General features: G+C 39.2%; 2 protein-coding genes across 4 annotated transcripts in view; one reads left to right on the plus strand and one right to left on the minus strand.

Annotated features, from left to right (window-relative positions):
* Positions 1–22,059, minus strand: part of LOC110827709 (protein bric-a-brac 1) — a 456,379-nt gene extending 434,320 nt beyond the window's left edge. For both annotated transcript variants that reach the window (XM_087352109.1, XM_022059610.2), the window contains exon 1: positions 21,702–22,059. The gene's annotated coding sequence lies outside the window, so the exon portion shown is untranslated. The remainder of the gene's footprint in view (positions 1–21,701) is intronic.
* On the plus strand, positions 9,035–17,590 carry LOC110827711 (uncharacterized). Of its 2 annotated transcripts, XM_022059623.2 has the most exons (3): positions 9,035–9,142; positions 14,910–14,983; positions 15,322–17,590. In XM_022059623.2, the coding sequence occupies exons 1-3, from the start codon at positions 9,119–9,121 to the stop codon at positions 16,697–16,699; spliced, it is 1,476 nt and encodes a 491-aa protein (XP_021915315.2). In that variant the 5' UTR covers positions 9,035–9,118; the 3' UTR covers positions 16,700–17,590. The 2 variants fall into 2 exon arrangements, with proteins under 2 accessions (XP_021915315.2, XP_087207830.1); XM_087351704.1 differs by lacking the exon at positions 9,035–9,142 and having other exon boundaries at positions 12,375–14,983.

The following is a 22,059-nucleotide window of genomic DNA, read 5'->3' on the forward strand; positions in this document are numbered from 1 at the left end:
AGGTACCAAATATCTCTGAAACGTCGGTAAACTTCTACCAGAATATATGGCGCAACAGACCAGAAAAAACCCTCTTCATATTCGCCGATGTGGAAACCTTAAATCTCACATTTGTTACTTTTAATTGTTATATAGTACTCTGTGGAAACAATGCACTGAAACAAAATAGTTTTCGCTTATCCATTGTCTTCTAAGTATATGAATCTTTATTCATGGCAGCAAAACGTGTGTACGTTTGAACAGTGTGGAGGTTTTGTAATTAAAGAAATATAAGCAATTATTTTAATTTTTATACCTTGCTTTGTTACACATGTCAATAAAATCGTGTTTTGATGTTGTACTACTTCAGATTCTCCCATCATTCTTTAACGGGCAATTTTCTAGTCTAATTTATAAAGTACTCATAGTATTATATTATTCTATAATGGACTCCCGCACTTAATCTCTTTGTAACTGTGCATTATAGCAGAGCACTCCCCTCTTCTGAACTGCGTATTTAGTACAACATTTTCGACATACAAGATATAAACAACGAATAGAAACAGTCGAGGGTTTTGAATAAAATTGTAGTCCTGAAACTGTGGGGGGCGAGGAATATTTTATAAAATATTTCCTAAGAGGTATCATATCTAGCCTAGAAGCTTGCAAAAAATATAAATATATACGATGGTGAAATTGCGCTGTCACAACGACCCAAAATTCCACCGTTTGTATTCACACCGCAGAGAAACTTAAAAATGACGTTTGCCGTAGTTGACTGCTTCTAAATTTTCTTTCCATAAACACAATGCAACACTTAATAGTCGAATTCAGTTGCAGGCCTCTTCTTCTACTTACTAAATCACATTTCTCAACAACCAGTACTTAGGAGCAATCTCTCAGATTTTCTTTTTAGAAAAGTTACAGGCGTCACAGAAAATAAAGGAAATTTCAGGATACTGTATTTTGTCCCTTTCTAATTTCTCAAGTGTCATATGCTGGCAATACCATCTACTTCTAACAAACAGCCATTCAATGTCCGTCACACATTGGATGCGACGGGATCAAGAATTTAAAATAAAGTCTGATGGTGGCGGCTCTTGTAGCAAGAATTGCAAATGAGGCGATGGTGGGGTTTGCGGACTCTGCAATTGGCAAGAGTCGGGAGTCTATGGAGCGAAGCAGTCGGTTTTGTGTTACTGTGTTTGGCAGGAATCTGTCTTCAGTCGCCAAGAAAATGTTTTCACATTTGATTACTTTTATAAAGAAATTTTTAAAAAATGCTCTGCCTCCAATGCGTTTTGAAAAGATGATTCTGTAGCAAACTGTGTTACTGTTCAACACATAAAGGTTCATTCCCGTTAAATATGACGGGTCATACTAAGCTAGACAGCCACAGGTTCGGACGACGTATTTGTTATTTATTATTATTTAAGAAATATGTATAAGAAATATCATTACAAACTGTACTCCTCTTTGTTAATATATTATTTCGAATCATTTGGATCGTGATCTTCTGCGATATGACATCTTGTAGTCTGTATGATTTGAGGTTTTCACAGCGGTGAGTATGAAGATTTCTGTCTTCTGGGTTGTTGCGCTGTGTAGTCTGATCGATGTTAACCAACGTTTCAGAGGTCATACTGCCTCCGTCATCAGGGCGATTCATCGTTGAAACGTTGGTTAACATCGACCAGACTACACAGCGCAACAACCCAGAAGACAGATATCTTCATATTGTAGTCTTCAAGATCACAATCCAAATTTTTACTGTCCTGAACTTCTGAAAACCCGTACTATCTGGCTCGACTGGGACACAAGTGTTGAGCAACATAACTGTCGATAGCGGTAATTAAAAGCAAACTTTCAAAACAGTTCTCTTACCACGCGATTCCACTCTTACTTTCAATGCCTAGGTCATTTCACTTTCCAGCCAGGCTACCGCGACTCCTCATGTATAAACAATCTGCTTTCTATATTTCGCCCCCCCCCCCTTACCATTACTCCACTAACTTACGGAAACTCATCCAACCAGTTTCATTGAATCCTCTCACAAAAACTATACCATTATAACTAGCCACATTTTCTAGCGCGTTAACTCAGTTCTAGCTCCAGGGTGTATTAACTGGCCCAATTTTCTCTCTAACTACGTACCTGCAATTTCATTACCTTATTAAGGCGGATGGTGAGATGATATGGAGGTAGTAAAGGGAACCAAAAGCCATTAAATCACGATGGCACACAGACATTTGTGGAAGTAAAACCTGTACCATTATGGAGTAGTCGTTATTTGCCCAGGGTCAGCGAAGAAACTAGGCGCCCTCCTCATGAGGGAACGGTAACTGCTGTCAGTACAGCAGCGTACGTCTTATATTTTTAGTCCTGAAGATGCAGTAAATGTGTTCCTCCGATATCCACCTATAAATAAGCACGGCCTTACTAACCAGGAACAAGAATGCAGAGAGGCGTCACTTCTATGAAATTATTTTGCCTTGCCTGTATAAGGAAAAGAAAAATAAGAAAATACATTTATAAATATTTTTAAAGAACCTGGTTAAACTAACACCGCAAGACTGTTTTACTCCTTCTGCGTAAGATATAAAAAATAACACGATAAGAAGCATGAAACTAATCTAAAAAATACGTAAAAGTGAAATTCCTACCTTTAATAAACACAACGTTTTTTCACTATAAAAATCAAATTGATTAACGCTGTTTAGGAATATATAATGGCTGTTTATTTAGATAATCACAAGAAACCCACAAATACACTCGATGGGTAAAATTAATGTTAAAGCATATGGTACATATAGTCACCATTTGTTTGGAGGGATTAGTTTACCGAGGTCAACACAAAGCGACGAGGCCCTAACGAGAAAACTGTTTCCCATCCAAGAAACAAGACTTGATTACAAGTTCTTTCAGGTGAGGTAGACCGGATTTCGAAGCTTACGGCAAAACTTTAACGTTCAGAACTTGGAAGCAGTTCTCGTTTGTGGATTGACATGAAGACATACACATCTGAAAATAAATCAAATTTATGTACGATTTCAGGTTTTCACAGCGGGGAGTATGAAGATTTCTGTCTTCTGGGTTATTGCATTGTGTAGTCTGGTCGATGGTTACCAACGTTTCAGAGGTCATACTGCCTCCGTCATCAGGGCGATGAGTATGAAGATTTCTGTCTTCTGGGTTGTTGCGCTGTGTAGTCTGGTCGATGTTAACCAACGTTTCAGAGGTCATACTGCCTCCATCATCAGGGCGATGAGTATGAAGATTTCTGTCTACTGGGTTGTTGCGCTTTGTAGTCTGGTAGATGTTTACCAGCGTTTCAGTGGTCATACTGCCTCCATCATCAGGGCGATGAGTATGAAGATTTCTGTCTTCTGGGTTGTTGCGCTTTGTAGTCTGGTAGATATTTACCAACGTTTCAGTGGTCATATTGCCTCCATCATCAGGGCGATGAGTATGAAGATTCCTGTCATCTGGGTTGTTGCGCTGTGTAGTCTGGTCGATGTTTCCCAACGTTTCAGTGGTCATACTGCCTCCATCATCAGGGCGATGAGTATGAAGATTTCTGTCTTCTGGGTTGTTGCGCTGTGTAGTCTGGTCGATCGACCAGAAGACAGAAATCTTCAAATCAAATACAGGCTGTTTGTACAAAAAACAAAACAGTCAATTCTGTTGTTAACAAGTCCGATAATCAATAGACGTGTTTCACAACGAGGGGGCGTAGATTATTATTCTTCATTCATATTTCCCAAGACGATAAATATTTAAGGTAAAAATTTATTCTCTCATGAGGTCTCCAGGAACAGGGGTAGCTCAGGCAGCATAGAATCTGACTACGCACTAGTCGACCGAGGTTCGAGTCATGGAAAATCGATAACGGATGAGAATAAGAATGAAGCATTATTTTCTTGAAACAACAGTACTCATTTATTCCAAACACGGTAACCTGTTAGAAAATAACTTAAACACAAATGACATGCGTACATTTTATGCCCCAATGTAAAGAACATATAGCACGAAAGTCTCTGATGAACTTTATTGACCATGTTGAAGAGTTTCAGTCTGTGTGAATAATGTTCTCATTAATTTATAGGCAGGAAGATGGATCAGATCATTACACATGCAAAGTAAAACAACACAGATGCTCTATGGCATCTGCTTCCCGCTTGATAACTGATTCTGAGAAAAAAATTTCACAAAAGTTAAATTCTGTTTGAAGATTTTTTGTGAGTTATAAGTTACAGATATTGCGACGTCACGAAACTCTGAGGTTATTCTGAAAAATATCGAATAATTTAGAGCTACTATGTATAGCGGTTAGAACGCTGGCCTTGTAATCCTGGGGTCTCAGGTTCGATTCCCGGCGGTGCCCGAATTTATAACTTGTGTTGGGCAAGGCCGTGGTCTAGGCAACACGGAGTTTTCCTCCGGGGCTTCCCCGGTTTCTCCGTGGCATCCCAACAATTACTCCATTCACACACAGAAGAAGGCAATGGCAAACCACTTCTGGATCATCTGCCAAGAACGTATATGAACAGGTCCCAGTCCGAGAAAAGGATGGAAGGATCCTGTTCATATAGATAATTTGAATAATTAATTTATAACTAATATTTGACGTTAGACAGAGAAATACGTTTATGAGAGAGAAGATGGCAAAGTTCTAATAAATTTATTTTTCTACGAACAGAAAATAAGTATATGAAATAAATTCACTTCTAAATCAAGGGTCTTCAAATTATGTGAAGACCGTAAAGCTTTAAACGTTTATACTAAGCATCCATTAAGAGCAAATCTGTCTCAAGAAAACGAAGGCTAGAGGGTTCTTATGTGAATGGATACAAAGAATGATTATCCTTAAATTTCGTTCCCATGCTGGTCAATCAGTCATGCGCAATTGAATCCATACTGGCACGATCAACAACCTTATGACGCAAAAAGAAAACATGTCATGCTCTCTCAAACATGGGAAATACGGTTTTAACGTCATGATGATTTTGTTGACATTGTGAATCATACTATTGTCCTCCATAAGTAATTATTTTTTTTATCATGACCTTTGCAAAAATTGTTTTAGAGTTCATTAACCAGTTATATTAAAACAGAAACAGAAATTATTGTTAGACACCGAATACATAAGGACCTTATATATATGAATACTGCTTCTCACATCGCAAACCTGCCTACAATAAAGCCTGAGTTTCGTAAATCTGCAATATTAAAATGGATCTTAAAGGGACGGGGTACGAGGATGTGGATTGGATTTAGTTGGTCCAGAATAAGAACTAGTGGCGGTTTATAGCAAACAAATCTTGGGTTTCCATAAAACATGGGGGATTTCCAGGTTAAATTGATGCCTGTCAGTTTCGCTAGTAAAACAATGCACCATGAGTTGGTTCGTTGGGTATGTTAGGATAACTCGAAGCTCTATACAATGACATAAAAAAGAGAGCTCACAGAAATCAAAACAGTCCAATAAAAAATATCACTTCAATTTCCATTTATCTGTTACTTATCACTGTGTTTTTACGTAGAATGAAACCTCATCACCAAATTATAATAAACACATTTGAAACGGCACTCGTCGTTGGTATAAGGCGTTCAATGCTGATGAGTCTAGTTATATTTCCTATTTGGTATTATACAGGTCTACGGTTCCATTCACAAACCGAGCTGGTGAAACTTACTTGTGATATTTATGGCTTTTCTCAGCCCCCGGGAAAATTCTGGGATTGCTCATTAAAACAGGCCACAATCATTTCGTTCCATATCCCAATTTATCACTCGTAATCATTTTTAAGTCAAATAAAACTGAATTACAACAAATCACTGGTATAATATTACTTATTAACTGTGCGCATCTAAGACGCTGTCAAAACTCTTGTGATTGCAATGCCATCAAACTGACATAAGTTAATTAATTTACAATGTATAAAGAACAAAAACACCAGGGGCCATAAAAGTTATGGGCTTTTATAGAACACGAAAGTTTATTACTGTGTTAACAACACCCTACCACCGGTACCTATTGTGAGCCAGATGAGTCCGATTTACAATCCCAAACCTGATTTCACTAAGACCTGTTAAAATAGTACTCTCTTATCTACGCCTTGGTCTTCCGAGTGGTGTTTCGCACAACGCTAAGGCGGGTGTTCGAACCACATGCTGTGTGTGTTCATAATCATTACAAAGGAAAAAACTGTAAAAGTCAAAAAATTTCAATATGCATAATATCGCATATATTTTCAATTCTCTGAATGAAGCGCTACGAAAATCTACAATAAATCTGACACCGAACCTATTCCTGAATTCGTAAGAGCGTCACATCAGTCCTACACTCCCTAGAAAATGTGTACTTATTCGAAGTTCTTATTATTTCTGTTTATTGGTCAATTAGTGAACTGAAGGCCATACCACTAGAGCTCGAAGGTCTGTTAACACAGTAAGCCTGCCACTGAACATTATCCTGAGCTAATTACGCCCGTCTCTCATCATTACAAATTTTCTTCCTAAGAACAAACTTTACTTTATCTTTGCATAGCCTTCCCAGAATTCGAAGTGTCCTTTCAAGAGGTTTTCACTCCAGTCAGAACTGTACGTGCATTCATTATCTACCAAATCCTAGCCACGTATCAACCCCATTGTAACTTCCGAACCTGGAATTCACTTTAGCAACAAGAGACCTATTAGGTGAACTGTGAATAACAAATATCCTTGTTATAAGCTATCTGAAATTACAATAATATCCTTGTTATAAAATATTTTAAATTATTCACTTATTTGATTGCTTCTTAGGTCCAAAAATTTTCAAATTTCTTTTGTTCTTAAACACTTGTACGTAACTTATGTACTTTCAAAGCGTGAGACCACTTTTTGCACTCATACAAAGCAGCTAAATAAACTTTTCTTCGAGACACTGTTGTTTCTAATTATTCGTGGTAAATATAGCCACTAATGTCACTGCAGAACATCCTAAGATTTGTAAATGCAAATTACTGAACAAAGATAACAGTCATATAACACAGGATAGTTTACGATTCTCTAAGTTTTGAGGCAATTCTAAATCCATTATACAGCGTAATCTATAATGAGGAAATTATTATTAGTAGTAGTAGTATTAGTATTATTAATACTACTACTACTACTGAAGCAAAATATGCTGCCACTTTCGTTCAAACGAATACAATATAAATCTCACATAGGAACATGACTGATACTGGTACAGCTGGGCAAGAGAAAATAGAAACTTATAGTCTGATATCCCATCAGCGGCGCCAAGTGCAAGTAAAATGTCTTCAAGGCCACGCAGACCTATACAACGCCATGCTATGAGTGTCACAGAAGAATGGATGGATGATGAGGGTTAAAGCATGAATTACGCACATTTACCACTGCACCGTGCTTTACAGAGTTAAGAAATGTTTGGCACATGAACAGAGCGAGGTCTTAGAGATGTAAACAATGGGCCTGCCCGCCCATGAAGAACGCGCTAATTAGGAAAGTAGCTCAAAAGTAAAAGTTGAAGATCACACAGGAAGTGTATGCAGCAATGAAAGCCTATGGGACACTACAATTTAATTTTCCTTGTCTTGAATGCAACGTAAAAGTAACCAGTAACACTTCTATGCAAATTCTACAACAATGGCAAGCAGAACAATGCTAAAAATAATAGTTTCTTATTTAATCAGGTACCAAAATATTCGTCCAGGGAACAAGAGCTTCTAGACGTTTGTTATTTGTTTCACAGAGATTATTTTAAACTACAGGGAACTACATTTGACAATGTAAAGCCAATTTATTCCAGCTTCAGCAATTGACCCTACTAGACATCCAGAGTAGAAAGGGGGCCGCAGAGAGTAGCTTGCGTACCCAGTTAGTGATGGCAGAGGGAATTAATATTTCCTCTTCAAGGGTATTTCCGGATTTGGGGAGGATATAGTCTACATACAATACGACTTGGTGTGGGAATCACTCCAGAAGTAATTCAGACATTACTTACGAATATTAAATCTGATTACGTCCCTGTTCGGGGTTAAGTTTCTCGTCTTTTTCATGGGAACACGAGAGAAAACAGCAATTAAGAATTTCCGATATAGCAGTCACAGTTTAAGTAGAGAGATATCATCGAAATGTTAATGGAAAACGAGAAAAGTCGAAGGAAATCATTAGACGTCTCAAGAACACGTACGGGACAACTCTGAATTGCCTGAGAAGGCATTGGCCTTAGCCTACTATAAGTTGGCCTATTACTCTCTCATATTCCCGGTGTGTTGGGTGCAACTATGAAAATCTCAATCAGGATACTCTAACCCGGGACATTTGAATATAAAGCAGAAGAGCTTACCAGCGTACTCGGAAGTCTGTTTGCCAGCCATTTCACTATCTTCACTGGAAGCCAATAACATCCTATGAAAAGGTATTTGTGAATCGTCAAGTTTTATAGACAGTCATCATGAGATGGTCCTATTTTGCTGAAAAATGATGTTGCTGAAAGTACAATATTGTGTATTTTCGGGAGGTACACATCCGAATTGTGCAATCGAACGCTGATACGTTCTTCAGCCAAGTACGCAACTGATCGACACTCTTCACAAGCAAGCAGTGTGAAAGTGGTCTCATAACACGAGCAGCATACATGATGCGTCGTTTCTCCGTGTCGATATTCCAATGAAAACTGTAGATGCAGCATTTCTCCCATCTGGATAGTCCAGTTCTATCGAAAGTTGTTAAACTGCTACTTCGTTTCCCTGAAACCAGCGCCTGCCACAACCGCCCCTGACGCACTTTTTATTTTAAAGTGTTTTCTCCTCAATACCTTGGCCTTGCTAGAGAAGACCTTGTTCTCTGTGAGGGGGTGGGTGGACGACTGACAAACCGGAGAAAGTGAAACCCACGGACGTGACGGCGGTCCTCTCCTTCCGACCATCCGTCCCACCGTTCCTTTTCCTCTAATTCTACTTCCTCCATCTCTTCTCTCTATCCCTTCCTGAACGAATTGTTTCCAGATCTGAAGTAACGAGTAGGGGCTGACTATATAACCCGGGAGCCTGTGCCCAATGACACGGATGTAATTGTTGCTGCAGAGGAGAACGCCCGACTTCGCCTGTGCACTGGAGAAGACGGAGGAACCATGAGGAGCTACAAGAGCCTTGTGGTCAGTGAAGTGTTTTTAGCCTATACTTGTGTGGGTCAATGAAAACGTGGTGATGCACATAGAAACCAGAACAATTTGTAGCCGAGTAGGGAATCGAAATCACATACTATCGACGATTTGTGTGGATTAGTACTAGTCTGGTAGTGAATCTCGAGCGATCCACACAGCTTTTGTCACCCCCCTTTTCACTAAATCTGTTTGTAAAATTAAGTCTCGGATATTATGTTCAGTTCGTTATGCGAAAAGAGACCTGCTGATTGTGAACATCGACATACCAAAGAGAACTTCGTGTCTATTAGAAATTTAATTTGTTCCATGTTTTGTTTCTCGTGCGTAGTTTATAATAATCTTGTAGTATATGAAATCATTTCGCACGGTGTTATCTGCTGTTCTCTCAGTTCTTTTCCGTCCCTACTCGTTGCAAGGCGATCATAACTGGTTTTGTAATATAAATATTATCTAAGTCCACAACTTTCTCGTGATTTGGCAAATATTTAATTAATAAAACCAATCCTATGAACCACAATAGTGTTAAATAATTAAGTATTGTCTATTAGTATCTATGGGCTTGCTAGTAATTACACCGTAATAAATAAGCAAATTTGGTGTTTGGGTACTTTTAATTTTAAGAAGCATTGAAATAAACAACGAGCACTGCAGTTGGCAGTATTTTAAGGCTGTGTTATAGGTATAATTTTTTTATTTTATAAACTATAAATTATACAACGAATATAAAATTACTGAGAATTGTACACGCCAGCTATAAAGTAAAAAGTGCGTTTCACAACTTCTAAAAATAAATCATAATTGTTTCTTGCTTTGTGTTACAAACTCGTCAAATAAAATTACTTTCAGGATCAAACAACCACTTCGAAGTTCTTTCTTGCGAAGCTGACGGTTGTCCAACTTGTCAAAAAATCCGACTTTTATGGAGTTCAAAGAGTCGTTAACCTGTTTACAAGAGCAGGACATTAGATCCTGTCCTGAACAATTTGAATCCATTCGAAACCGCAACACAGTATTTCTTTATTATCCAATTTATTATTATTATACCATCTCCCAAGTGGTATATTCCATTCTTATTATCCGATTATAACTATGAACTCATTTTACCATCCGTGCTATATCACATCATCGGTTTTATCACCTTGCTGCTAAAGAGTGAAAAATATGGAGCTCTTCGTTCTACAACTTTTCCCATATTTCTAACAACTCCTGAGGTACTGACATGAAGTTAACTGATACTGGAAGTGAGAAATTTGTTTATCATCTCGGTTAAGAAATCAAGCCGAGTGTTCCAACACAATCCTGCTTTCTAGAGCGTGTACATTAAAGGTACTGAATATGTAATTAAAATGACGTGAGCTTTCTTTTGTGTGTTGAGTCAGAATGACTAAGATTGATCTAGTGTGTCGTCATTTAGAAGGCTTTGTAGTACTACTGTAACGTGTCTTAATTTTTAAACCCTTTGAATAAAGATGTCACTTTCATGTTGCGGATTCTGTAATTTATTTGTCTCAAGCAAGTTACTCGACATTTGTCAACTGTCTAGGTAACTTTGTTTTCCATGCCACTGAAGTAACGTACAACTAAATATTACTTAGCCTAATTTCGTGACATGTCCTGTCCTTCGATTATATTTTTTCTGTCAGAACAAATTTATGCGTCTAGTTATCATTACAAGCAATATGTTATGCATTCTTTACGCAATTAGAAATAAAAAGGTGTAAGGACTGGGAAGAAGACTGATACAGCTAACCGACGATCTTAAACAAGGAAAGAAGATGAAGTTTCAGGAGTTAAAACGAGAAGCTGAGAATAGGGAAAACTGGAGAGCTCTTTTTGGGCAGAGCAATGGACCTGTCGTAAGACAGAACACTGAATAATAATAATAATAATTTATCTCAGAGAAAAGTTTCATTATGAAATGTCTGATTTACTGTCTGAGGGTCGCTGGATCGACTCTTAGCTCCGTCTAACTGATTTGTAATTTCACTCACAATTACGCTAGACCTCAGTCAACTTCCTTCGCAATTTCTCTCATATCCAACATAATTAAACAACTTGGGGCAAAATTATGCATCATAAATAATAAATTATGTACAAATGAGAGGAAATTCTTTCAATAAATAAGTTATGTTAGGTTTTGAATTTACCACGTCGAGAATTATCGAAACTGATTACATAGTTTGGCTGCCGTTGCTTGAGGCTGGACGGACAGACATTCCGAAACTGTACTTACTTGTAGATTTGTTTCTAAACTCAGCCATGATCGTTAAATGAGCAGTACATACACAACTATAAAAAATACGGAATATGAAACGCTGCTGTTTTCATGCCTGTACACAAGTTTCTATGTGGGCAGGCTCTTTTAACACACCGGGGCGAGAGGTTAAGTGGTTTGTTTTCACATGCTGTAGAAGAGTTTAGGAGCTGTTCTGGAAGTAAATCGCCCAACGGCATTCTGCCGTAATGGCCTCCACTCTGAGTACAAACATCTTGCGCTGGCCGTAATGTCTGTTCCTCATTCCACTCGATCGTAACACTGTTATAGCTCGAAACATGAACGCATCATGAGGGCTCCGCTATAATTACCAAATGTTATTGTCGACCGAAACATTACATCCCTCAGACTACAATGCGGATTCTGTTGCTTTTCCTTTGTATACGTACTTCACGAAAATTGCATAAATGCAAAGCGTTTCATATCAGGAATAATACTTGAATTTGGTTTTTTAGTCTACATAAATTTTGCTAGTGAATTGAATGTGGAGGAAACTGGATAACATGTAAACCAAATGTTAAAACCTCAATCACAGAATCCACCTGTAATTACTTCTTTGACTGTGGTCCTTCCACTGCCATTGGCTCCCTTGCACTGATTGTCCTCCAATTCTGCCCCCACCCTGTTCATTGGTCCAGCCAAACTTCTGCCTTGTCCGGCCTCCTCCTACATCTCTACGCCCGCGTCTTATTCATCTCAATAATAATGGAGAGAGTAAGCACCTCTGAAACGTCGGTATGTTTCTATAAACCCACAGGTCCAACGTCCCAGGAGAGAGTTATCTTCGAACTAGCCGACGTGATTACCCCAAAGCCACTTACTATTACGCGGTTCACGCAGCCAATTTAAATTCCCGGTTTGGTGGTCCAGATACAGGACAAAGCGTTTACAAATTCTGAGTGCGTCTGTTCACTCTTATGAGATCTGAGATTCCCGCGACGGAGAACACGGGTTGTGACGCCGTGTGGAATTGTGGGTATATATCGACAGCGACATTATTCACTCTTGTTCTTTCCGTAAAATGGTGAAATGCTGTCTTAAAATAGGTCGTAATCGTAAATTATTCTGAACGTGTTAATGTTTCGAAGACAATATTTTGTAATATGCAATTCATTCCCAAGAAAAGTAAGAACAATGTTATATATTGCGTTTCATTTCCCACGAACTGGTGTTTAAGCATCCAAAATTGCATACTTTCATTGTAGTAAGATTAGCAAGCCTGAGTAGCATCTTTAATTACTGCGGGTAACAACACAACCCACAATTTTACAGGACACAACGCGTTCCATTCTCCACGAATGGACTTGTCCCCGTTTACTGGTCTTGAGTTCAAATCGTGTTACTGTCAGAAGCTTGGAGAAAGTTCACCTATCATGCTAATGAAGCGTGGAAAAAACAGTTCTTCTTTCTTCGCACGTGCTCTAAACCCAGTTAGGACAGAGTAAATAAACACAAACACACACACATATTAAAATGTAGTGGCAGTTGAACATTGGAATATATACACATACATACAAACGCACTGGAAGTTCAACAGATGGAGTCTACTTTCTTCATAACCACAACATGCTTTCCAGCTTATAGCTGCACAACGCCCAATAGCCTTATGAAAACTCGTAAGCCTCGACTCTTCTGAAATTCAGCCCCATTTAAGAAATTCCTAGCGAAATGCGTGCTCAGTGGCGGCCGCCATTCATGATTTTATTAAATGATACGAATAAACAGAAATTTATCAGACTTCTTCATGGAACACAATCTTAGCTCGCGGTTTGTTTGATAAGAAGTCACCTTACAAGCAGATTTTGAAATTGGCATATACCATATTCACACATACGCCTGAGATGCTGCAGCGATTTTGGTCTGTTTTTGCATAGACTAGCTTAGAAAACTGTTCTTCACAATATGAACTTCGGCTCTTAAGTGATTCGTACAAGTAGGAAGCATTTCGTCAGACTCTACAGTATTTTGTAATTATTACAATTCATTTTGCTCTTCATGAAATGGTTTATTCCGCGAACACCCTCCTTGCTCAAAAGAATAAGTTTCACATCGCCCAGTATAAGTAAGAAGGATGCGTTGAGTCACATTCATACACCCCGTTGCTTCGAGATAAATTAAAATATTAACCTCCTTTCTGCGCCTAAGATCTCAAGTTCCAACAGGTTCCGTTCAAAATTATCTATGCATTTATGGTTTCTCGCGTATGCGCTAAACGTTAGTACTGCTAATCTCATCCTCCTTTATTTTGTCACGGCTTAAATATTATTACATACTGCAGTTGAGTTCCAGGTCCTCTACACTGTTATCAGAGCGTCCAGTCATACAGATTACATACAAATTTTACTTGTTAAATTTCCTTAGTTTCTTTCTCAGTTCACCAAAATCACTTCTTTTATAGTAACTTTAAGACTTGACACGATCTCTTCCTTCCCGATCCTCCTCAATCGTTAAATGTCTTACGAACAAGCCTATCGTACGTAATACGATATCGTATCGCGCGGTTACCTCTGTCACCTTCGTGTGCTCACAGCGAACATAACCTCATTCCAGCGGAAGGTACAGAACACTTTCAGTTTCCTCCTTGGGAAGGTTAAGGTTTTCGTTTCTGTTTTTTTAAACGCTGAAGCGAGACGCTGAAACGCGGGCTGAGTCACGCGGGACGTGAACAATATTAAAGCAAGCCATTCAGGTCACTTTCTCACAGCACACTAATATTGCACGAACTCCCACTGCACTTTGCCCTCGATTCTCAGCCTGGGGTCAGCTTTCCATAGTACTGGGTTAGGATGACGGTTTGTAAAGTACAGGGCAGGGCAGGGCAGGGAATCTGAAAGTTGACGCGTCCAGAAACAATCTCTCTGGACCTTTACCTGGATTCCTTTTTAGATAATGCTGGGATCATGGTGAAAAGTGATGGAATGTTAGTGTACGTAGTTAATTCCTAGTTTGACTGCAAGAACTGTCTTTGTTGTTTCTACTAGGCGGAGATAATTATCTGTAGTGTGAATTAACAATAATTTTCTTATAGAACTTCTCGTTTTCGAAATTTGTACTCTTCAACAACACTGTGGTAAAATTAGGTCAAAAACACTGTCGGGTATGTATCACTAATGCGGGTGATGCTTACAAAAGTTAGGTCTTAAACTCCAACTGGAAGTAACTTTTTATATCTGACCAGATAACAGATCAGCGTTTAGATTAATCATACATAAATATGGTGTGAAGCCGTAGACTAGATTGAAGGTTCAGTGTGATTTACAGTGACGGTCTTTTGTAAACACGGCAATAGACCTTCATACTCCATAAAATAAGAGGAATTTCTTGACCAGTTTCTCAACGATGACTCCGCTGCACTGCTAATCAGTTCATTGGTTAGGTCCTTGTCTATCACGCCTCTCTTGTGCTATTTATGCCAATTCATGTCTAATGTTGCGTCGTAAATGATAGTGTCTGTTAATGTTACGAGTACAATTTGTTTTACAGGTTACCCTTTGCGTATTACTGCAAGTTGCCCTGGTAGTCGGCAAAGCAATTGGAAGCCAACAACCGCAGCCACAGTAAGTAGCTCTTCACTCTCGTTGGAACGTGGGGGTGAGTCCGTAGACAGAGAAAACCCTTTGCACGAAATTGGGTTCATACAAACAGTGTTTTGCCCATACAAACAGAGAATAAACTGACCTTCGTTTCTGTGCATTTCTCATACATCCAATGAATTTATAAACATAGTCTCCATTTAAAATCTCCTTGATTTGGTCACCATAATAGAGCATGGTAAAGAGTAGGCTACATACTACTCCTGGTATAATTTTTTCCGTCCTTCTGTTATTTCCTCTCTCTTAGACAAAACTTTTGTCGTCACTTTTTTCTTAAACACCTTGATCTTGTCCGCTTATAGGATTGCACAGCCGCGAGTTGGAGGATGGGGGGATTACCACCACTCTGGAGAGGATTATCAAAACTCCGGCGAAGAGCACCACCACTCCGGCGAAGAGCACCACCACTCCGGCGAAGAGCACCACCACTCAGGGGAAGAGCATCATCATTCCGGAGAGAAGCACTCCTTTGAGGATCATCACCACTCCGGCGAGTTGCTCCATCACTCCGGAGAAGAGCACCATTACCATCAAGTAGATGAGCACCACCACCCAGAGGAGGAGCACCACCACCACCACGAACCTAAGGGATACTGGAAGAAGAAACTTATCTGGAAACCTGACTGGAAGAAAATATGGAAACCTGCATCAAAACAGATATGGAAACCCGCATGGAAAAAGATATACAAACCAGAATGGCACCCCATTCAAGTACCTGCGTGGAAAGAAATAAAAGTTCCTGACTGGAAGAAAATTTGGAAACCTGAATGGAAACCGATCCAGATTCCTGCTTGGAAAGAAATTCAAGTTCCTGACTGGAAAAAAATTTGGAAGCCGGTGTGGGTCCCTATCAAAATCCCTGCATGGAAAGAAATTAAAGTGCCAGACTGGAAGAAAGTGTGGAAACCCGTGTGGAAACCGATACAAATCCCTGCTTGGAAGGATATTAAAGTTCCTGCATGGAAGAAAATTTGGGTGCCTGAGTTAGTCAAACAATGGGTACCTGGCGAGAAACACCATGGCAAAGATCATGACGGTTGGGAATATACGTCTCATGGGCTCTGGAGGAAAAAAGTAGTATGGAAACCAGTTTGGAAGAAGATTTGGAAAAATGCCAAGAAGAAAATATGGATTCCAGACAAGAAACTGGTCTGGAAGGAAGAATGGAAACAGATCTGGAGAACTGAGAAAAAGCAAATTTGGATTCCAGACAAGAAGCTAATTTGGAAAGAAGCATGGAAACAGATCTGGAGAACCGAAAAGAAGCAAATCTGGATACCAGATAAAAAACTAGTCTGGAAAGAGGCTTGGAAACAAATTTGGAGAACCGAGAAAAAGCAAATCTGGGTTCCTGACAAGAAACTGGTATGGAAAGAAGCTTGGAAGAAAATCTGGGTGCCAGCATGGAAGAAAATTTGGGTTCCTGCCTGGAAGAAGATCTGGAAACCAGTATGGATCCACGAGTGGGTTCTGATTCAAGAGCACCATCATCCTCCAGAGCATCACGGCTGGGATCGCAAGGATTTGCAGGTTCCTCAGGTACCATCACCCCAGCAGCAGCAGCAGCAGCAGCAGCAGCAGCTGCAAGTGGGTGCGGTAGTGAACCAACAGGAGCCCAACTGGGGTCGCAGAATGGACACTGTAAGGCAGCGACAAGCCTGGCAGTTTCCTGCACAGTGACGTGCTCTCGGTTTGACTGTCATTAGCTCACATCTGCCAGAAGTCGATGGGATCGGCTTCCACAAATCACTGGAACTGTGAGTTGGCAATGCATTGAATAATGAGAGTTATTCAGTTTTTGCTAAGATTACTTACAAGCTACAGGTTCGACCAGCTTTGTTGGAAATCACACTGACTGACTGACTGACTGAAGTTTTAGTACAATATTGTTGTGAAAACGAGTTGTGTATGTCGTACAGCAGTCATCCAAGTCGGATAGTACAAGAAGTACCTGGTATGCGAGATGTTCAGGATCTTCATCAGCACCTGCTAAACTTTCGACGTGATACTTTTTCTTTACTTTTCCTGGAAATATTATTTTGCGGAAAATATTTTGCTGTCTTTCTCCTGCATTACCTGTGGAGATTGATCCTGTTGTTTAAGGTTCAACTTAACAACAGCCACTTCTCTTGCGTCGAGTACGCAAGACGTCTCTATCTTAAATTACCATTTCCTTACACTTGACGACTGTAACAGGTAAATGAGGTGGTAGGATGCAGCAATAGTGCCAACTGCCGGAGACGTTACGCAAAATATTTCTGAATAGCTGATTTTACTGCTAGTTGAGCCAATTTAAAATGCAGATGCATGTTATTTATACCAGTATACATTCCAGAACATGTGGGCTGGTTGTATTGTGCCGCTGTACCTCGGTGAGTGAATGTGTTTGTTACATTTTTGTTTATCGTTGTTGAGTTTGAAACGTTAATAACATATATTATATTTAATAGTTTTGTTTTTTATTTTTGTAGCAGTGTACTGGTGTCGTGTATCGACACGTTTTAATCTGTTACAGACTTCTTCATTAAATAAACCATATATAAGGTCATAAATGAATTCATAAATATTGTACGGCTTTTTTTAAACCGACGTTTCAAGATGACAAAAAGGGGGTCTATATAAATATTGAAATGTTGCTAAATCTTATAGAGATTGGTGTCTATTCCGTGTTATTCAAATTCTAGATTCAATGGGAGTGTGATCAGAACACAACTTTGTAAGCTACCCTAACGATTAAATTAAAGGGAAAAGCAACACTAAATTTAAACAAGATGAGATAATCCAGAGAAAGACTATGAGGGACTTCGATATGTTGCATGACCGTGGTGTACGTTTCAATGAGACGTTCACACAAATGAACACGTAGGTATGTATAGTACAAACGTAGTCGTCCCATAATGATGAATACAACTTAAACACGAGCTTTCAGACACAGCTCGATCTCCGATAAGTCTATGGACGTCAGTCAGCCAATTTCTGTCTTGATTTTTTAAAAACGCAGTGTTAACCACGACTGTTAATTGGCGACCAATATTACGAGATAATAAAAGCGTCTGTTAAACTTTACAGGCATATGTGCTCTATAGATTTCGGGAATTTTCCTGGATGGACTCAAAAACATAAAATCAGAATTCGATGCCCTGGTTGAGGTTCGAACTTTGCTCAGGTTGAACTGACTTTCTCGTTCCATGTTATGTGTTTCACAATGGTGGTATAAGGCTTGTACTGTGACATGGATGTCGAATTAATGAGGCTGTAGCCCTGAAGAAAAACTGTGGTAGTATCAATGAAGTTCGTGCCGATGATGGTAGAAATCGTCGTAGAAACTGAATGACTTCCATATTTTGATGACAAATTTTATTCTTGGAGAAGAAGCCTTCTTGAGAAGCTAATGGGCGCTAAGCTAGCCAACAAATTACGGAATCCGAAGGTTTATTGCCATGTTTAAAGAGTCACTGAACCCTGAATCAAGTCACAAGAATCCATTCCACATCCCCAGTACCTATTTGTTGATAAACTATTTTAATATTATGGCAAAGCACGCTTCCCTTAAGATTTCCGACATTGCGAAGCTCCTCAGCATTTTTAAAGTATCACATTTTATAAGTTTCAGTTACCGTACAATGCCTTTGAAAATAAGAACGGACATAGAAAAGCAGACCTATCTAAAACGCACTAATTTGATTCTAAAGAACCCAATACCACCGAGACGTAAATCCACAGCTGTGTGGATCAACCTTGACCCTCGCAGTTACACATGGATGAAAGAACAAGGAACTCGTAAACAATTTCAATTTCAGAATGAAAGTCAAGAAACAAGAGAAAGCAGCTCTTCTGTCAAAGCTCATGTGAGAGAAGCTGTTGGTGCCACCTGTCTACAGAGGATATAACTAAAAGCAAGTGTCCATCTTCTGACGTCAGTGTACACAGCGTTCACCACAGGCCCAGAACAAGCAGAACTGAACTCTCCACAACAACTTTTCTATCAATTTTGTCTTTTCGCTCCTTTCCATATCCTTTCTGATTCATTAATCATCCCACCATGTGACGCTATATCGTCTGAGCTACTGACAGCACCCTGAATTAAAACACAGAAAAAACAAATACATCATAAAATCATTGTATAATTATTATTATTATACTCAACATGTTTTGAGCCTGATTGGCTACGATTGGTCACGAGAACGTACGTATAGAATGAGCCACAATTCTAGTGTGCTTTAATTTCAAGGCTCTCATTTTAATATTTGCAAAGCACCGAACAACTTGACCGAGATTCCTCATGTTTTTTCATACAAATGTCTTCTGTTTTCTCCCCCCTTCATTTCCATTTTAAAGAAAATTTGTATGATAATCCCATCCTCTCATTACACCTACGAGGTGCGATCGGAAAGTTTTCAGACTGCGCGTATAAAAACCCGTACACTTATCTCAGGTATTAAATTCATCCATCACCCTCGAAGTAGTTCCCCTGGGAGTGAACACAACGATCCCAGCGCCGCTGCCAAGCCTGGAAGCATCCCTGGAAATCTTTCTTTGTCAGCCTGTCAAGCACCATCTGCGATTCTGCCTGAATCTCTTCTATCGTCTCAAATCTCCTTCCCTTTAGCTGAATTTTCATCTTTGGGAAGAGGAAGAAGTCACACGGAGCTTAGAAAGGAAGTTGGGGTCGGTTCTTGCAAGATCTTTGAGCTCCTGACAAACGAGAAGTCGATTCTGCTTCTGGTCCTCAGACAGGAGCCTTGGCACAAACTTGGCTGCGATGCGTCGCATGTGGAGTTCTTCCTTTAGAATCAGCTGACAGGTCCCATAGCCTATCCCAACAATGTCGCACAAGTCGTTGATGGTACGACGTCGATCTTCGTGAATGGCCTGCCGAATCTTCGTAACATTTTCGGGCGTTGTGCTCGAAGATGGTCGTCCAGAACGCTCGTCATCATCGACAGAGGTTCGGCCATTTTTAAAACGTGAATGCCACACAAAAGTTTGTGCACGACCCATTGCGGACTCCCCAAATGCTTGCTTTAACATTTCATAGGTTTCCGTAGCCGTTTTGGCGAGTCTTTGGCAAAATTTGATTTGTTCATGAAAATCCGCCATTCCGAAATCGCAGGAGGGTCGGTGTAATGCACTACCAAAACGCCCGTAACTAAGAAACAAATGCTAATTCGATGATGCCGGCTGGCAAACTGATTCACTATGAATGTAGGCCGCACCCCTTAAAGGCAGAAGCTCGTACTACATCCGGTTCGCCCGCTATTGACACAGTCTTGAAACTTTCCGATCGCACCTCGTCCATAATCTTCATCGCCTTTGCTTTGTGAAACATGTACCTCCACCACAATGAGAGAACAGGGCAAAAAAAGACGAAAGAAAACGAAGGATTGGAAAACAATACAATGGGGAGCTTCGTAACGTACGTGTGTGTGCGTGCGTGCGTATATAATCTATAATTTGCATTTTCTTGTTCGGATAAGTAAACGCAGAAAAAATATAACGTTTTCAGATGTAGATCTAGTTTCTCCTACATATTTTACAAGAGCATATTCGTTATTCAGAATTCCTAAATATGAGCAGGTATAAAGAATGATGTTCCCGAGCAACACATGTAAAAGTGAAGAAATCAGAGCATTATTTTTTATATATCCATGTATCGTGTCTGAGTTCCTTCAAGCAGACTACGGTCGCTTCCTTGTACTCATAATTTATAGTAGTATATTTCGTTTCCATTCCACATCGTCATATAGGTCTAAACTTTGTACAAGAAGCAATGACTCACGCCCAAGGGGCAATCAGTTCAAACAAATTCAGGTCAGCGTAATATACCAACGAGCTAATCCTACTCAGTACGTAAAAGCTTTAACAACACCTGTACCCAGATGCCATGGGCATGAAATACATTACTAAAGAATTGTATCAGTGACAAACTGTAAGAGGTAAACAGTGTTCTAACAGTTCAAAGGGTCAAATTGGGAACTCAGTTATTTACCGTAAAATGCATATCCTGAGTGGACGTAAGCTCAGACAATTATTTTTTTTCCCTCTTGTGACACGTACGAGCTTTTCATGAATTCAAACTACCCTATTTATTTGCTAAATAATTAACCAATTATCCATCTGAAAAGATTGCATTTATTACAACATATCTAAATATTATAATATTAATATTATGTTGTGAAAAATTTCAAAACTGAAATCAAGTCATAACATTTCTAGTTAGATCCATTGCCAAATTTCACGATTAAAAATTAATGCAGGGAAGCAATATACAAAAATATTTTTAAAATATGATACTGAAAATGTATAAAACAATATGATATCAAGTGACTATCTTACTTGTCATCAATCAAAAGTGGCGAAAGTAGTCCTGCAAAAACGTAAAAGAAGTTGTTACCGAAATCTTACTTTCTAATTTGAAGGTTATATACCTGACAAATATGGGTATGCAATAACATTGTCCATTTAACAAGTCAAGCTTATTTTGTCAATAGATTTTATATTGGATTAATAAGAAAATATAAGAGTGGTAATGAATTAGAGGTGAGTCATTGGTCAGGGATTAAAAGACGCCCTGTCATTGTGTGAATACTCGTAAATGAAGACAGTACGTTTCTCCGAATCGTTTGCGTTACAACTCAGAAGACCAACATCTACATATTTTGAGTAGTATATTTATACTTACCAAATGCTGCTCCAACTTTGATAACTGACGAAATGCCTGCTCCGATCTGCCTATATCTTGTATGTGTGTATCACTTTTCACTCACAGAACTACATGAAACTTTGAAAACAACATGCCCGGCTTTCGTTTAATTCCGTTGCACACAGTACACGCGACGTCTCAAGAACAGATGCGAGCTCAAATAAACCTAGTCACAGAAACTAACAGCAGATGTCAGGTATATTGATACTATGACCGAGACTGAAAGGAGACCGCGATTAAGTATTAGTGTCCAAGTTCTGTTCACAAGATTATCTACTGTCATACACTGCACGTCAAATCCTTACATTACTTAAAAAATTGTTAAAACAACATTTCA

Source organism: Zootermopsis nevadensis, unplaced genomic scaffold (genome assembly GCF_977971745.1).
Source record: "Zootermopsis nevadensis isolate Lab colony 2312 unplaced genomic scaffold, Znev_1.0 Znev_ptg000020l, whole genome shotgun sequence".
Classification (NCBI taxonomy): Eukaryota; Metazoa; Arthropoda; class Insecta; order Blattodea; family Termopsidae; genus Zootermopsis; species Zootermopsis nevadensis.